The 17,961-nt window shown below is 35.5% G+C and overlaps 1 protein-coding gene across 1 annotated transcript; it reads right to left on the bottom strand.

The window, feature by feature from the left end:
• Positions 1-13,756: 13,756 nt before the first annotated feature.
• Positions 13,757-15,659, bottom strand: LOC113753456 (UDP-glycosyltransferase 74C1-like). Its single transcript, XM_027297610.1, has 2 exons — positions 15,379-15,659; positions 13,757-14,625 (listed from the first exon to the last, which is right to left on the bottom strand). The coding sequence occupies exons 1-2, from the start codon at positions 15,583-15,585 to the stop codon at positions 13,894-13,896; spliced, it is 939 nt and encodes a 312-aa protein (XP_027153411.1). The 5' UTR covers positions 15,586-15,659; the 3' UTR covers positions 13,757-13,893.
• Between the last annotated feature and the right edge of the window lie 2,302 nt (positions 15,660-17,961).

Below are 17,961 nucleotides of genomic sequence, written 5' to 3'. Positions count from 1 at the left end.
CCAGCTTTAGCGTAACCACTTCTGAGCTGGTTTGCTCACTTCGATAGTTCTCTTCTTGTCTTCTTGTTTCTGTTGTGCTTTTTCTTGGTTGTTGTTGACTTACTTCCTGGTACTCTTTCCATTCTTGAGTAGCTTTTTCACTCACTTTAAGGGGATGTTGTTGTGCTGAGTTGAAGATTCTGGTGTTTCTCGCTTTCCAAATTTGCCACAGCACATTGACAGTTAGCGCTATGTGATCATCTCCTCCTTGCCTGGTTTTTGCCTGCATCATCATAGAGGTCCACCATTGTTTGAAACAGCCTGTTTGGTCTTCCAATCCATCCCAGTTAACTAATGCAAATTTCCATATCTCTTTTGCTATCTTGCATTGCAGCAGTATGTGCTCTATTGATTCCTCTTTTTCTCCACATCCACAGCATATCGGTTCTCCTCTTCGTGTTCTATGGAAGATTTGGGCCTTTGTTGGTATTCCATTATTGATGCATTTCCACACAAAAATTTTCAGCTTAAATTTGATAGGTAACTTCCAAAATGTCTTCCAAAGTTTCCCATCTGCTTGCTGATAGCTGCATCCAGTTCCTTTGTTGCTTTCTTCCCTTCGTTTTCTCTTCTCTTGCTGCAGATATTTGTAGCCAGATGCTACAGTGTAGTGACCTGTGTTGCAGTGTTTCCAGACCAGACAATCCCCTCTTTCTGCAATGCTTATTGGGATATTGAGGATGTGTTCTGCATCTTCCCTATTAAACACTTTGAAAATTAACACTCTATTCCATCTATGTTGTACAATGAGTTGTGATACCTTTTGCAACCAGCATCCCTCTGGTTTCTGAGTTTTGATCCTTCCTCCATTGTTGTTGTTGATCCAGCTGTCTTTCCAAATGTTGGTTCCCCTTCCGTTTCCTATCCTTTTTTTACAACCATCTTTAATTACCTCTCTGGCACTCATAAGGCTTTGCCAAATCCAAGATGCGTTCTTTGGGATTTTGTTCTCTAGCAGTGAGCCCTCTTGGAAATACTTACTTTTCAGAAACTTACTTACCAGGAGGTTGGGTTGGGTCATTATTCTCCAAACTTGTTTTGCAAGTAAAGCTTTGTTGAACTGCTGCATATCTTTGAAACCCATACCTCCATCTTCCTTTGTTCTGGTGCACCTTTCCCAGGCAATCCAGTGCTGTTTATCTTTGTTCTCCTTTTGTCCCCACCAGCATTTAGCCATCAGTGAGCTGATTTCCTTGCATAGCTGTTGGGGAAGCTTGTAACAGGACATGGCGTACGTTGGCATAGCCATGGTGATTGCCTTCAAAAGAGTTTCCTTGCCTGCTGGACTGAGTAGCTTGGTCTTCCAATGCTCCATTTTTTTCTTTATGTTGTCCCTTATAAACCCAAAAATCTGCTCTTTTGATCGTGTGATTATCATTGGTAGCCCCAGATACTTCCCTTGCTGGACAACTCGGATTCCTTGCAGTTCCTCCCCTATTGCTTCCTTCACCTCCTTCTCAATGTTTTTGCTAAAGAACACTGAAGATTTTTCTAAATTGATTAGTTGACCTGAAGCTGCTTCATATTTGTTTAGGATTCCCTTCAGTTCCTTTGCTTCTTTTGGATCAGCTTTGCTCAGTATCAACGAATCATCTGCAAAAAAGAGATGTGTTAGTGTAGGGCCATTCCGGCTGATCCTCATTCCTTCAATCCTCTTGCTGCTCTCTGCTTTCCTGAGTAGGCTGGAGAAGCCTTCTGAGCATATCAGGAATAAGTATGGTGAAAGAGGATCGCCTTGTCTTAATCCTCTCCCAGGCTTTACCATTTCCCTTGCTTCTCCATTTACACTGAAAGAATAGGACACAATAGTTATACAGTTCATAAGCCACTTGATCCATATGTCACAAAAACCCATTTTTTCCATCATTGCCTTTAAATAATCCCAGTCCACTCTGTCATAGGCTTTTGACATATCGAGTTTAACAGCCATACATCCCATTTGCCCGTTTCTTTTGTTTTTCAGATGATGAAGAAATTCATGAGCTAACATGACATTATCCAGAATTTGTCTACCCGCAACAAAAGCAAACTGATTTTTGCTTATGCACTTATCAAGCACTGGTTTGAGTCTATTCACTAGAATTTTGGAAATGATTTTGTAGAGAACATAGCATAAACTTGTGGGTCTAAAGTGCATTAAGCTAGCAGGTGCTGGGATTTTGGGAATTAAGGAGACGAGTGTGTGGTTAATGGACTTTAGCATGTGACTAGAGTGAAAGAAACTTTGAACTGCTTCTACAATATCTTTTCTGATGATATCCCAATAAGTTTGGAAGAAAAGAGGGGTCATGCCATCATTTCCTGGGGCCTTATTAGGATTCATGGAAAACACAGCAGTCTTAATTTCCTTCTCGTCCACAGATTTGATTAAGGTCTTATTCATTTGTTCAGTGATTGTGGTTGGAATCCCCTCAAGTATCTCCTGAATGCTGTCCTCCCTTGATGCCACTATTGAGGCCGTGAAAAGTTGCCTATAGTAATTGGCTATTTCTATTCCAACTTCCTGCTCTGATTTTGTCCAGCTTCCATCACCTTTTTGAATTTGGTTCATTCTGCATGCCCTCCTCCTCCCATTCACCACTGCATGGAAATATTTAGTGTTTTTGTCCCCTTCCCTCAGCCACTGCAATCTTGCTTTTTGACTCCAGAACATTTCTTCTTCTTGATATGCCTTTGTCAATTGTGTTTTCAGATTTGCAATATCTCCCTTTCCAGATTTCCCATGTTGCTTCTTTTTCTGTTCTAGTTCCTCTTTGATCTCAGCAATCTTCTTTTTTGCATTGCCAATCTTACTCGTGTGCCACTTTAGGAGGTGAACCCTGCAACTTGTTATCCTTTTGGTCACTTTGTACATCTTGGATCCTTCACATGTTGTATTCCAAGCTTCATTGATCAGTTGGTGAACTTCCTCATGTTGTACCCACCTTTTATCAAAATAAAACCTTCTTTTCCTTCTTCTATTTGCCGGGCAGGTATCTAGTAACAAAATGTTGTGATCAGAAGCCCAGTTTTCCACATGAGTGCACTTCGCATTAGCAAAAACTTCTAGCCATTCGGGAGCACAAAGTCCTCTGTCAAGTCTTTCTTTTATTTCCAGATCTTCATCCCAACTATTCCTCCAAGTCCAGGGCAGACCTTCATATCCAATGTCCACCAGAGTATTCCTTCTCATGAACTCTCGAAAATCAGTAAAAGACCATTCTTCCCTGTCCCTTCCCCCCCACTTCTCCTCCTTACATTTTATGTCATTGAAATCCCCTATTATTATCACCTTGTCCCCCCAGGTCTTTTTCCTTTCCGTTAAAATATCCCATTGCTTTTTCCTAACTTGTTTCTCACAGCTGGCATATATACCAACTAACCACCAGTTAATTCTTGCTTCACCATCTTCAATCAGTACTTCAATGGTAAATTCCGTGTGTTGCACCTCCTTCACCTGGACTGAGTTTGTCTAGAAGAGAGCCATGCCACCTGCCTTGTTAACAGCATCCACTACATAACAATTTTCCATTCCCACCTTCTTCTGTATTTGGTACATCACTGCCTGCTTGTTTTTGGTTTCACTCATCAGAATCATTTCAGGGGAGAGGAGTGTGTTGAACTCCCTCAGCTGGGGAACTGTCAAGGGGCTCCCTGCTCCTTGGCAGTTCCACACCATAACCTTCATTGATTATTGGGGGACCAGATAAGGCTGATCCCCATCCCTTCCCCTTGCATCTCGCATTGCTCATTATCTCCCACCATTCTGGTTTTTTTTCCTTCTTGTTTCTGATCATTAGCTTCTTCCATTTCCTCATCAACAAGATGGAATTTCCTTTTCCCCATAGCTTGTTTTCCATTTTGATGCCCTGTGATGTCCCTGAGTGGTTGCCTTTTCCTTATATGGCATTTGATTCCTCTTTTTTGTTTCCCTCCTTCGCATGAACTCTTAGTTTCTGGAGTCACCAGCATTTCTGAGTCTACCAACATTTCCTCCGTTTCCTTCATTGCACCTTCAGGGTTCAGAGCATGGCCTACCACTTTTTCTCCTATTCCTTCACAAGCTGCCTTTTCTTTCTCATAACCTATTGAAGTGTTCCTTCCATGTTCCTTCATGTTAATGCTATCACTCTCAGGGGCTTTGGTTCGGTTGTCCTCCTGCCCTCTTTCCATAGCTTCACCTCCCTCCACTTGGTCCTTTAGCATGCATTTATCACTGTCCTCCACATGCTGTTCCTGAATAGCAGTTAAATTCTGGTTGCTACTTCCTTCACCATTTTGTGTCACCTTGTTGGTTGCCGACCATCTTTCCATCAGATTCCTCTGTTGAATTGATGGGCTTTGGTACTTGGGAACGAGTTCTCCATCTTTGAACAGCCAATGTTGCTTCTCACTCTCCTTCCTCTGTAAGCTATTATTTTCCTTTTGTGGTGACATCCTCCCTCCCCCTGCCCTCATCCACGGCCCATATTGGTTCTCATTCTGGCCTTTGCTCAAAACTATATGTGTCTTACAAGTCCTATCACTGTGACCAATCCTCCCACATCTGTAGCAGAAATCAGGGCACCTCTCATATTTAAATTGCACCCATTTATACACTCCATCCACTTTCACAGCTGTTCCTCTAGGAAGAGGTTGGTTTGTGTCCATTGTTACCCACAGTTTTAAATGCTTACCTTCCTTCCTTCCCCCTTGAGGAATTATGACCTCCTTCACTTCGTCAAACACATTTCCAATTTTCCTGCCAACTTCCTTTGCTATCCAGTGCAGAGGAAGGTTCCAAACCTGTACCCACAAAGGGGCTAGCCTAAAGGCATTTTCATCCTCTTCAATTCCTCTTTCCCACGACCTGAGGATAAGCATTTGGTTATCCAGTATCCAAGGTCCACCATTCAGGATTTTCTCCCTTTCTTCCTCTCTTGGTATTAGGAACTGGAACAAGTTAGGTCCTAGTTCCGTAGTCCTCAGATCCTTTGGATAGCCCCATGCTGCCGTAACAAACTTTTTAACACCTGTGAAGTTTGCTACTTTATCCCCCTTTATTCTACCAATTAAGCTCTTTTGACATTCCTGCACACCATAACCCAGATCCTCCGCATTAATTTCCGCCCCCTTCATCTCAGACATAGATAGAGCAAATCTCTGAATTATTTCTGCCAAATCTTCTTCCATGACTTGCAAACCGTATACTTGCGGGGATTCCCTTTAATCACTTAAAAAAGCACAAGAACTAATCTTTCTGAAGAGAGAGTTAAACTAAGAAAACAAAACGACGAAGACAGCACAGCTAAAACACTACACTCAAGAGAAAACAGAGTCTAAAAGGTTGTTAAAACTACAAAAGAGAGAAGAGAAAAGGAAAAGAAGAGGAAAAACAAGAGAAAACACACAGTTGAAATGTTCAGAACAAAGGGCATAAGAGATGTAAGACAGTTAAACTAATAGTTACCACCTACTGAGAGACTCCATCCTTTCTCGTACTTTGTCCAGTGTTGAATCAGCACGAAAACAAGCTGTTGTCTTCTTCCAAGGCGTTTCCTCACCCCGTTTGGGCCTTTGTTAAGTAAAAGCACCTAATCTGACTGACAGAGTTGTTTGCTGCTTATTTTAAAGGTTTTCCTTACAACTAATCTTATAGTGTTAAATGTTCTTGGAGCGATGTTTTGAGAGCTGGCGGTAGAAATTTGCAGAAAATGTTGAAGTTTCTGGGTTTGAATTTTGATGAACAGTTGAATTTTTGAATTTTAGAGGGTTGAAGGTTGACAGGTACAAACTGTTTCAAAAGGCAATGAAAGGGTGATGCAGACGTAAAGGAGCCGAAACGCGTAAAAAAACTTAAAAAAACTTATTAAGTGAAGTGGAGAGAAAAGCTCAGACTAGAGAGAGAAGCTCCCACTTTAGAGAGAAGGTTTTTTTAAGTGAAGTGGATTGTTCATGTCTAATACACACTTGACAATATTTGATTTAGTTATTTAATGAGACATGACTGATTTTAATATACCACATGGCATTGCTACATGGCGTATTTTAACCACATCATATTTTATCACGTCTTATGGGTACCAAATGAGGGATCTACCTTACGCGCTTACAAGGATGTATGGCTACATTCTATACGTAATAAATTATACTTCCTCCGTCTCAATTATTTTATCATATTTTAAAAATTCAATTTTTTAATAATAGTAATTTGATTGTAATACTTGTGTTTTTCTTTCCACTCTTACCTCCACTAATTCAAAATTTAAATTTAAATAACGACATACATATGATTGAAGGGAAGGATTGTATTGAAATAAAAGAATAAAAAATATTTTAATTTTTTTACCGTGACAAATATTTTAAAATATTTTAAAATAAAAAGTATGATATTTTTAACACGGGGAAGGAGTAACAAATTATTCGGTCAATTGATTCCATGTCAGCGATAAATGGTAAGCTAACTAATGTTAAGCTTATGATCTCAAACCGAGTAAATCAAAGCTATCAATAATGACTTTTTATGGGTGGTTTTTATTAACTACGCTGCCTGGCTGCCCCATCTTCCTGTCCGCCAGAGGCAAGTCAATAACGGCAACTATTATGACCTCTCCAAGCCAACTATGCAACATTCCGACGTCATTTCTGCCCCAGTAATAAATTACTGCCAGATATTCAGGGATTAAACCGGCCAACCATCTAAAATTCAGGATGAGTTAACCAAAATTGCATAACTAATAGTACTCTCTTCATTCTATATTGATAGTTTTATTTTTTTCATCTGTCTCAAATTATAATTTACTTTCCGATCAAAGAATATAATTAATTTTTAATTTTTTTAAAATAGTCTTAGTTAATGTACTTTATTATCAGTGAATATAAGCTATCTAAGCTAATAATTACTTTAATTTATGGCTTGAATGGTGCAAAATCAATATTGTTGTTGTAATTCAGGTAAAGATATAATAATTAATTTTGGTACTAATAATGATCTAGCCATATTCTCTCTCTCTCTCTCTTTTTAAAGGGTTGCATTCTCTTTTGATGCGTTAAAAATTGCAAGAGAATTATTTTTAAAATTTTTTTTTTGCTTTCCAGTGGAAGTTTTATAGTTAGATAAACTATGGTCATTATGTATCTTGAAATGCTTACTCATGTGTCAAAGAATTTGAATTTTTGCAAACTTTTTAAAATGTACAAAGTAAGGAGAACACCATGCATAAAATGCAAATAACAAAAAAAAAAAAAAACGAAAGGAACTTTTGATATAACAATCAATAATAATACTAGAGAGAAATAATGGCAGCAAAAAAATGTTCTTTTGCAAAGTAGATTGTTTTAGCCAAAATCTCTTTTCTATTCCAATAAAATGGGACGGAGGGAGTAATGCATAATAACATGACAAAAAATGATTTGTTAAGGAGTGTGACACTACTTAAAATTGGATACCACACGTTAGTTTATTAGTAAAGCAAATTGAATCGGAAAAGTGTCCTCATCCAAGAATTAGTAAATGCAAGTTTTTGCTTTGAAATAGTAAATGAATAGTAATAATAATGAATTGGTGTAATAATGAATGAATAAATTGGTTTAGTATAAATTGGTTTAGTAATAATGAATGAATAGTGGGCACCGATTATAAATATACTAAGATAATAAAAGTTTGGCTAATGATGCTCAGTGAGAAGAGTATTATTAATTTTAAAAAAAATGTCTAAATACAGGAGGTGTAAAAAAATGTGAATGTGAGAATCCATTGATAAATTTGGTGTAAATTAAATGTATTAGCGAGTTCCCAAATAACAAATTCAAAACAGCGAAAGGATTGAGTAATCCATTGGAAACGGAAAGGGAACCACAAACAAGAAGTAAATCTATTGAATACACTTGAAGTTATTTAATCCGTTTATTAAGTAAATCTGTTGAATGGAGTGGTATTTATTCTTATTTAATTTCTGTTGTTTTAATTTTTCTGATCGCATCTGCATTTAATTTTGCATCCAAGGTTAAAATATTTTGAACTTTATGCTGGAATTTGGAAGACACACTTGAATCCTTCAATGTCCTGGAATGTTGGCATAAGATCTCTGTTCACATCATTTTGACATACGAAAAGAATAATAGCACCAAATATTCCCAAATTGTGGCTGTTGAGTCAAAGTGATTTTCAGGTTTTCTAATTCCATAACGAACAAAGGTGACTTATACCCCAAAAAAAGACGCGTTTTTCTTTGTTCCCATAAAAAAAAAATTGTCATTCTGACTTTCCAGGCGTCTCCATTGTCAAATGTGGCGGCACGTGTGGCCATTGCAATCTTTTTGACCAATAGAAGAAAAATGGTGGGGTGCCTCAAACTTATTTTAGAGTGTCAATAGTGCCAATTTAACAAATCTTTGAGGCAAAACTCGATCCCCTTCTTCAAGAGAGAATGGTCTACTTTGTCTTCTTGTATTCCCTCCTTCAATGTTGACAAAAAACTTGGATATACTTTGTTTTGCAGATCGTGTGTGGTCCAAATTTTGTTATATTTTAAATTTTTGAATTGGTGAGATGATGAAATGGTGTAATAAAATTTGAATCACGTGATTTACATAAACTATATTTGTCCAATTATTTGTCTATCATGTTATGCAGATGCCTCTCCAAGTTTGATGCTCTAGCTAGCAGAACACCAATGCCCCCACAACGGGGATGGGGTGTCACAAGTTTCATTTCACACAAATTTGTCTTGATGTAAATAAGTTGAAATAGGGTATAAATAACTTATAAATAATGTGTAAATGAGTTGTAATATGGTACAAAACAAAATTTTGGAATGACCATTTTACTCTCAAATGGAGTGAAATGGAGCTTATGAGGCCCTGAATCCACTTACCACCAGCCTTCGCACAATGTTCCACTCATAAATTTAGTAGAAGCAACAAAGATACTCTTGTCCTACCAATTAACATGCTCCTTAATCAAGGACAATCTTGTGATATTTGTACATTCAACTATACTGGGAATCAAGGGTATTATCGATGCCTTGCAATCAGCAGCCAGATAATAAGCGCTGTTTTTAATTGATCTAAACAAAGGAGATGCATGATTTGCAGAATAAATTGCCCACAAATATGTTCTTGAACGTGTTTTGACAAAGCCACAAATTTTTGAGTTTTGGATTCAGAAAACCAACTAAAACCACAAGCTCCCTCCCACCATTGTGCTTACAGACTGCTAGGAAAGAGTTTCTGATCATTTACTTTCAACCATTAAAAATCAGCGAAATTATAAATGACTTGATTACCTGATTCATGAACACCCCTAAGTATAGCGGATGGAAGCATAGGAGAAAGGAGAAGGGGGACAAAAAAGAAGATAGACAAAATGAGGCACAAAAGATTACAGGCACAAGTTCTCAAATTCCAAAAGGAGCTAGCAATAGGGATGGCAACGGGGGCGGGTGCCCGCGGGCAACCGCCCAGCGGGGGGCTCTCGGGGCGGGGGGTTGGGGCGGGGGGAATTTTTTTTCCCCCGTTTAGAAGGGGCGGGGGCGGGGGATAGTATACCCCCGCCCCATCCCCCGCCCCGCCACCCGCAAAAAAAAAATTATATATATATAATTATATATAATATATAATTTAATTAGTTATAAACTTATGATAATGATATTATTAGTTAGATGTATTATATAATGTATATTAGTGTATGTAATATAATTGATATTATCAATTATACGAATAATTAGACATGTCTACTAATAGAATTTATTAATTAGTTATACTAAATTTACTAATACATTTATACTAAATTTCTAATTACACTTAATAGAATAACACTTTTTTCTCAAAAAAAGGCACAAACACAATAATGAATTAGTGATTGTATTTGTACCAAAAGTGAAAACTTAACTATTTTAGTTGTATTTATTTCATCATGTTGAATTGTATTCAAATAACTTTTGTTTGATTGTTTTTATGAGTTTTAATTGTAAAATTAAAATGAATAATAACTTGATGATGTGTTGATATTTTAGTACTTGATTATTTATTAAAATTTAACTATAATAAAATTTTATTAACCCTGCAGGAAAAATTTTATTAACCCCGCGGGTGCCAGCGGGGCGGGGGGAGTGGGAGGTGGGGGACGGCCAATAGAATATGATTCATGGGCCTCATCACAATGGCGCGGAGGAGTTTGTAGCCGGTCGGTGGTGAGGGTTCCTCGCCCCAACCCCCGCCCCGTTGCCATCCCTAGCTAGCAACCAATTAATTAATTACACAGCCGCAATCATTGTCTCATTCAATTAGTTACTCCTTATGCAGCTAGCATTTACTCAAAAAATTGCCGACAACACGAGATATACTGCAGCTACATGGGAGAGCATGCCTCTTACAATCCCCTGATTGCTAGGGTATAAATAAGTCTAAACAAATTGAACATTTTAGTATTCAAAATTGTTTGATTATTTTGAAGAATTTCAAATTTTATTTAACTTTAACTTGTTTAATTCTCCAATCGAGGTCAAACGAACTTTTATTGAGTCAAGGTCAAATGGTTTAAATATTTTACATGTAAATGTCACTTCTATGCTAATCGAGCCGAACTCAAGTTAAACTTAAAAATTTATCAAATAGAAATTACTATTCAAGTTTAGTTTAATTAGTTGGCAAACCAAACTTGAACAAGCGCTTACTAAATCGAATTCGATTTAAGTAGGCAAATATAATTATGGTCCATTTTCAAATCACGAAGTGTTATTGTTCTAACTCTAAGATATATGGTAGTAATATATGGTAGCTTAACAGACATGTGCATCCCTATAGAAATGTAGGTAATTTCGAAAAGTATATCAACTCACTGTGGAAAACGTATGAAAGCCTTTATGGATAAGAATAAAAAATATACATATAATTAAAAAAGAATAAAATATAAAAAAAAAAAATAAAAAAATTTATGAAAAAAAAAAATTATGTGCGACGCCCGACGCCTCATCTCCACCCTTCGTCGTATCCGTATCTTCACGACCCGAATTCCTCCTTTTATTGCTTGAAATTGTATTTTTAGTTTTTAATTGTTTATAAATTTTGTGTTTGACATGGATGCCTTGATTTTGATGCCCATACCATCACATACACACAAAAACGTGAGGGTTTTGACATAAAATATGACTTCTACGCCTTCTTATTAGATCAATAAAGAGACGGTCATCATACACATATTTCTTAATTAGATAGTTTGAAGAACTAAATCCGTTGAGAATAGTCAAGTTTCATGTTTTTGATGTACTACCTTACAAGCAAATAGTTCTCACACCCTAGTATTTCTAGCTAGCTTTCGACGGTTTCGCTTTAAGACACTTAGGATGCATTTGATAAAACTGAAATCTGAAAATTGAAATTTAAAATCTGAAATTTGAAATCTGAATCTATTAAATTATTGACTTGTTGAGTATTAAATCAAATACATTTGAGAGTATATCACATTCAGTGATAAGTGAATAGTTTATCACTTGTTTTTTAAAACAAGTTTTACCTAAAAAATTCAATAAAATTCAGATGTTCAATTTTTTGTTATCAAACGCGTCTGAATATATTAAGCTTATAAGTACTGAATTGCATTATCAAATAGGACCTTAATTTATTTTCAGATCAAAAAGTTTATAGCCACACCATTCTAATTTAACTGCTAATAAAGGGAAGGAGTGTTTTAATATTTTTAGTCATACTGATGTATGCTATAATTCATTCATAAAGATGTGGCATTCGTATGAGTTAAACCCGTCCCTATAAGATTTGCTTTCATAATGAGATAAATTTAACGTAATCATAATAGATTTACATACGAAAATGGAAATTTTCTCTTAAGCCCTTTTTGAATGGCGTTTTCGTTTTTTCAAAAAACTGTTGAAGATTCTAAGAATTAATGAGCTGCGCAAGGGTTATCTGCAATATTTGAGTCGTGGCCATGAAAGCTTAATAAGTTGTACTGAATAGTACCTAAATGTCCTTGGACTAAACAAATGACCTTGGCTAATGCTTTAAACCAACAGATTGATTTAAGTGACCAACTTTTAATGAATTTGTGGCCCCTATAGTGCAAAAGCATAGTTGTGGTGGATTCTTACTATCAAATATATTAGTACCTACTTAATATAGACAGAATATGTTATTGGTAATGTCAAATTTGGGCTATAACTGAGTTTCACACTGAGACTCTTTCATTCAAATTAGGGGGTACTCAAGAATAGAAGTGGCAAAATGGATATATGATTGATAAATGGTTTTAGTTAAATGGATAGTGGATCAAATTGATCCAATCCAATTAAAACCATTTAATAAATGGATCTAAATGGATGTCATTTAAATGGATAGTGTAAACCATGATTCATCCATTAATCCATTTACTCTCCCAAATCCTAAATTTAAGATCCAAATGTTTTTTCCAAAAAATACATATCCCCAAAGCTCTATCCTTAAATCACCTGAAACCTTTTGGTAATAACAAATGCTTGTACTATTACTCTATTTCAGTTCTTCATAAAATTAGTTTAGTTCCAAGAAAATTTAACTGTTGTGGTCAATTTAACCTTTCATCATTACATTAAGTATCATTTTGTAAAGTAATGAACAATTAAGAACTTGGCTACATTTTTATAACTTTTGGGTGAATTAAATATTGCTTTACAGTGAAAAGAAGTTTACATTTCCAATTTTTTGCACTCCTGTTCAAGAGGGATTCCTTGAATAAATGGAGTTCTAATAAAATCTTATTTTATTCAAGTAAAATATTTTACATCTCATGTGCACTATAGTACCTAAAAATGTATGAAACTCCTTATTATACCATTGATATACAAGTTACCTTATATTACTTAGTAAATTAGGTGTCTTTTTTTTTTTTAGTTGGGTTGGGTGATAAGGGGAGAGGGATTATAAGTATGAGGATTTGGATTCAAAACCTTTCACTTATTAAAAAAAAAAAGGTGTCATTTACGTATCTTAACCAATGTTGCGAGGACACTTGTTAGAAAAATTCTTTTTATAAATAAAAGAATTAAAAAAATAAAAATTATTTTGACACTGCATGATGCATTCTCGCTTTTTCTTTCCTTAAGAATGTAAATGTTTGTAAATCATTACTACATGAGAATTTAATTATAAAAAAAACAAGAGTAAAGACTAAAATATAATTTTGAAAAGGATGGAAGAAGTCTAGGAACTAGAAGCAAATAAAATGCAATTAATGTTATTGGCAACTTAGCATGTGAGGAAGTTATCAAGGAAAGAATAGGTAGTCCCACAAAATTAATTTGACATATGAGGAAGTTAGGAAGAAAAGAATAGATGATCCCACAAGATTCTATCCCACTTTTTTTATAAATGTTTGCAATCACTATGTGTGTTTTCTGTTTTTTAAGTTAAGTGGATGTATATGAATGACATGGATAATCCATTTAAATCCACCAACATAATTGGATTTAAATGGTTATCCATTTAAAACCATTGAATTTATATGAATCATCCAAATCCATTTAAGGTTGGTTTATATGGATGGATTGGTGGATATGAATCCATTTTGACACTTCTACTCAAGAACATATGGGTCAACATTGTTTATAATGCAAAAATTTAAGTGTACAACAAAAAGATGAATCTTGTAGAAGATATAACATCCATACTTATAATTTTGTCATGCACCTAAAACTCTACATAAATCTTTTAACCCTTCAGTTAAGTCTAAGAAAATAATATACTTTGTCATGACTAACATGTGCAATACAAGTGCTCATTGCCAGCTTGGGAAAAAAAAAAGCTATTTCAATTTTGTTGGTAATTAATATGACGAAATACAAGTCAGTGAAGATTAGATAGACAAACAACACAATCAACATAAGGTTCTCAAGAACAGGATGATCAAGAGGAACTCGTTATCTTGCTTACAAAGTAATTGAGATTTGTATCTGAACTTCCACCTTCACTAACTGCCGCTTTAGCCAAATTGGAAAACTTCGTAGCATTTTCCTTTATTCCTTTGCCTGTTTCTCCTTCCATTACTTCCTTAATGCATCGTCCAATTTCTTCCTTAGTCGCAAGTCCATTCTTATCATGCTTCACTCTAATCCCCACCTTCCAAACGTCCTGGATAAACTTAGCATTTGGCTGTTGATCTGCAAATTGTGGCATTGCCACTATTGGCATTCCTAGGCTCAGGGCTTCGAGTGTTGAATTCCAACCACAATGTGAAAGAATGCATCCTACTGCCTCACTCGATAGTACTTCCAATTGCGGAGTCCATTGGACGAGAAGGCCTCTATCAAATGTTTCTTCTTTAAAATTTTTTGGCAACTTTTCAGCCTCAAAAGATTTGACAGACCATAAGAAATAGTAATTGCTGTTCTTCAAAGCCAAAGCAAGTTCCTGTAATTGCTTTTCGCCAAAACTGGCAGACCTCACACTACTTAACGATGCGTAAATAACTGACCTGGTTGGTTTGCTACTTAGCCAATTTAAACATGTTGACGGGTCATTCTGTGTTGAAAGGACTCCATATTCTTTGTCATCTACAACTCTCCTATCCAGGTAGAAAGTAGGAACTGTTGGTCCTACTGTGAGAACCGGACAGTGTTTGGAAAATTCATCCACCACCTGTGCCAAATAAAACAGGGAAGTAATCAAATTGTACACTTGTTTGTAGCTTTAACATTGTTCTGCGTTAAAAAAGGGAGGAAGGATAATGTTAAACCATCCATACATCTTCATTTCATGATTCATGAAGGCAAGGAAAAACAAAATCACAAATTGATCAGTCTGGATAAAGTTCTGGATACTCTATAAACTACCAACAATCTGCGTCCCATGGTTGTTATAGTATGTCTGAAAAATGTCTGATTTAGTTGCAAATTTTTCACTAAATCAAGACACAATCTGCCTATGTTAAATCAAGCAAGCCCTTCTTATTGATATAAATTCAACAAAGTACCTTTCTGTGTTGAGCCACAAATTGTTTTTTCTCTGAATATTAATTCCCAGTACAGAATTAAATCAAGCAAGCCCTTCTTTTTGATGTAAATTCGACAAAGTACCTTTCTGTGTTAAGCCACAAATATTTTTGCTCTGAATATTTTGTTTATTTAACGAGAAATACTGAACATAGTTCATACACGGAGGCATATATGCACCAAAATACTCAGGAGTACCAGTTTATTGTCAATGAACTAAACTTTGCAGTGGTCAATAACAAGAAAACAAAGCATCTAAGAATGGTTACCTTAAAACAGAAAACAAAAAGACATTTATGATTAGTATTAAAGAAGAAAAGAAGTGATGGAGCCACAGAGAGACAAAAACGCAAGCACAAAAGAACCTGAATCAAACAAAAATTCTGATTACAAGATTCACCTCCTTTTCCAGCTCATAGTATGTGTTGACAAGGACACAATCTGCCTGAGTTATATTTGAGAACTGCGCAGCTACCAATGCAAAATGGTATGGTACATTACTACCAAAATAAGGAAGATCTGCAGATTCAATTGGCGGCAATCCTTGAATCGAGATTGGAAACTCAGACACCGGATTAGACAACTTTCCATGATAAAACTGGTGCATTATGTAGTTAACACCACATTGTTGAGTCAAGAAAGCCACTCCAGGTAAACCAACTTCTTTACAGAATTCAAGCACAAAAGGTAGCAGGGAATCATAAACGATGAAGTCAATTGGAGTCCCTAAGGATTCATACTTCGTCATGAGTTCAATGATTGATCGTGAGCCAACTTCTTTAAAGCGAGCCATGGAGATTGGGACAGGGTCAGCGACAAAGAAGCCACCTTCATCATAGCCATCTGATATTATGTCAATCTGGACTTTGTCTGATTTTGTATACATAACGTTGGAGGTGAATTTGGTGATGGCTAGTGTGGTTTTCAGACCTTTACGTATGAATTTCTTACATAACTGAAGCATAGGATTTATGTGGCCCGGACTTTGAAATGGAATAGCCAAAACATGAACTTTGTAGTCTTTCTCCCTGTTTTCCATCTCCTTTGCTGTTCACTTTTTTGTACTCTAAAAGTAATGACTGGAATGTTAGGATAATTAGGTCTAACACAAGTCCAATGTAGTCAAATGTTTAGATTTCAATTGGTCAAAACTGAAAAACAAGCAAAGGAAATAAATTAGTAAAAATAAATAGATGTATCTTTATACACTTAAAGTAAAAGAAAAGCTAGATTGAAAACTGAAAAAGACAAATAAAAGTTTAAGCGATTTTTAGTGTAGAGAATTTGCAAGAGAAATCACAAGATAAATAAAATAATTGTCTTTTTGATTAGTGGAAGACAAGCATGCACTGGTAAGGCATATAATTCCGACTTAAACTTAATGGGATCAGACGTTCAATACCAAATTCATTACAAATAATCTTGGTTCAATAGGTTAATGGCTGAACTAGCAACAGTCCTTCTGAGTTTACCCAAATTGAACAATTTTTAACCCTATCAGGTTTTGTACTTACCAAGACTGGAAGGCAGCGGAGTTGAGGGTTTAACTGGTTGGACCAAGGGAGGCTCCCAACCATGGTTTGCAGCCCAAATGATTGGAGTCCAATATAAACAATTATCCCTAAAAATTGGTAAAGTTACACAGGGACAAAATTGTACTGGAATTAAGAGTGCTCATTTTGGTAAATTAGTCTAAGGGTCGATAATTAGGGACGGCAATCGGGCGGGGTTCGGGTGGGGGACCCCTCCCCCGCCACCCTCCTCGCTGCCCATTAATTCCCCTCACCCCCATCCCCTGCTCTCCCCGTCTAGCCCTGCTTTCACCGCGGGGCTAATAAAAATTTGTTATATAATTTTATTACAGTTAAATTTTAACAAATAATCAAGTACTAAAATATTAACACATCACAAAGTTATTATCTATTATAATTTCACAATTGAAACTATAAAAACAATCAAACAAAAGTTATTTGAATACAATCCAACATGACAAAACAAATACAACTAAAGTAGTCAAGTTTTCACTTTTGATATAAATACAATCACTAAATCATTATTGTATTTTTTTTTAAGAAAAAGTGTTATTGTGTCAAGTGTAATTAGGAATTTAATATAAATGTATTAGTAAATTTATTATAACTACTTAATAATTTCTATTAGTAGACATGTATAATTATTAGTATAATTACTAATATCAATTATATTACAGATACTAATATACAATATATAATGCATATAACTAATAATATCATTATTATAAGTTTGTAACTAATTAAGTTAAATATTATATATAATTATATACATATATGTATATTTATTAATTTTTTAAACTGGTGGCTGGGTGGGGGATAGGGCCCCGGCCCCATTTCTAAACGGGGGAAACAATTCGCCCCTGCCCCATTGGGAATAGGATTCCGAAATACAAACCAAACACTCTAATAAGGACTAATCAAAATATTAGGAATAGGATAATGGGACTTTCAAGCATTGTCTGTACGCAGATACCCATTATGGTTATCAAGACTTAGCCAAATGTGGCCCAAAGCTCAATAGAATCCCGTCTTAGGGAGACGAAAAAATATAAAAACCTCCAGATCAATCTGATCTGGGCCTAAAATCGGTCGCACCAAATGTGGCCCAACTTAGATGACTCTCAAAAGTAGCACTATAAATGAGTCTAACCAACCAAGTACAACAATTTAATGTATAAATTTATTTGATTATTCTAATAATGTTGAAAATGTGTTCAAGTTTAGCTTATTAATTTTTCAAACCAAACTTAGACCAACTTTTATCGAGATCAAATCGAGCTCAAGTAACTTGTAATTTTTACTTATAAATTCTCATTTCATGTTAATAAAATTAGCATAAAAATGCTAATAAAATCAAGCTCGAGTCGAATTCGAAAATTTATAAAATACAAAACATTATGTAAGTTTGGTTTGATTAATTAGCAAATCAAATTCAAATTAATTCTTATTAA

Source organism: Coffea eugenioides, chromosome 11 (genome assembly GCF_003713205.1).
Source record: "Coffea eugenioides isolate CCC68of chromosome 11, Ceug_1.0, whole genome shotgun sequence".
In the NCBI taxonomy this organism is placed as follows: Eukaryota; Viridiplantae; Streptophyta; class Magnoliopsida; order Gentianales; family Rubiaceae; genus Coffea; species Coffea eugenioides.
The sequence above is the reverse complement of the archived record's forward strand: the minus strand, read 5'-3'. Positions and strand labels throughout refer to the sequence as shown.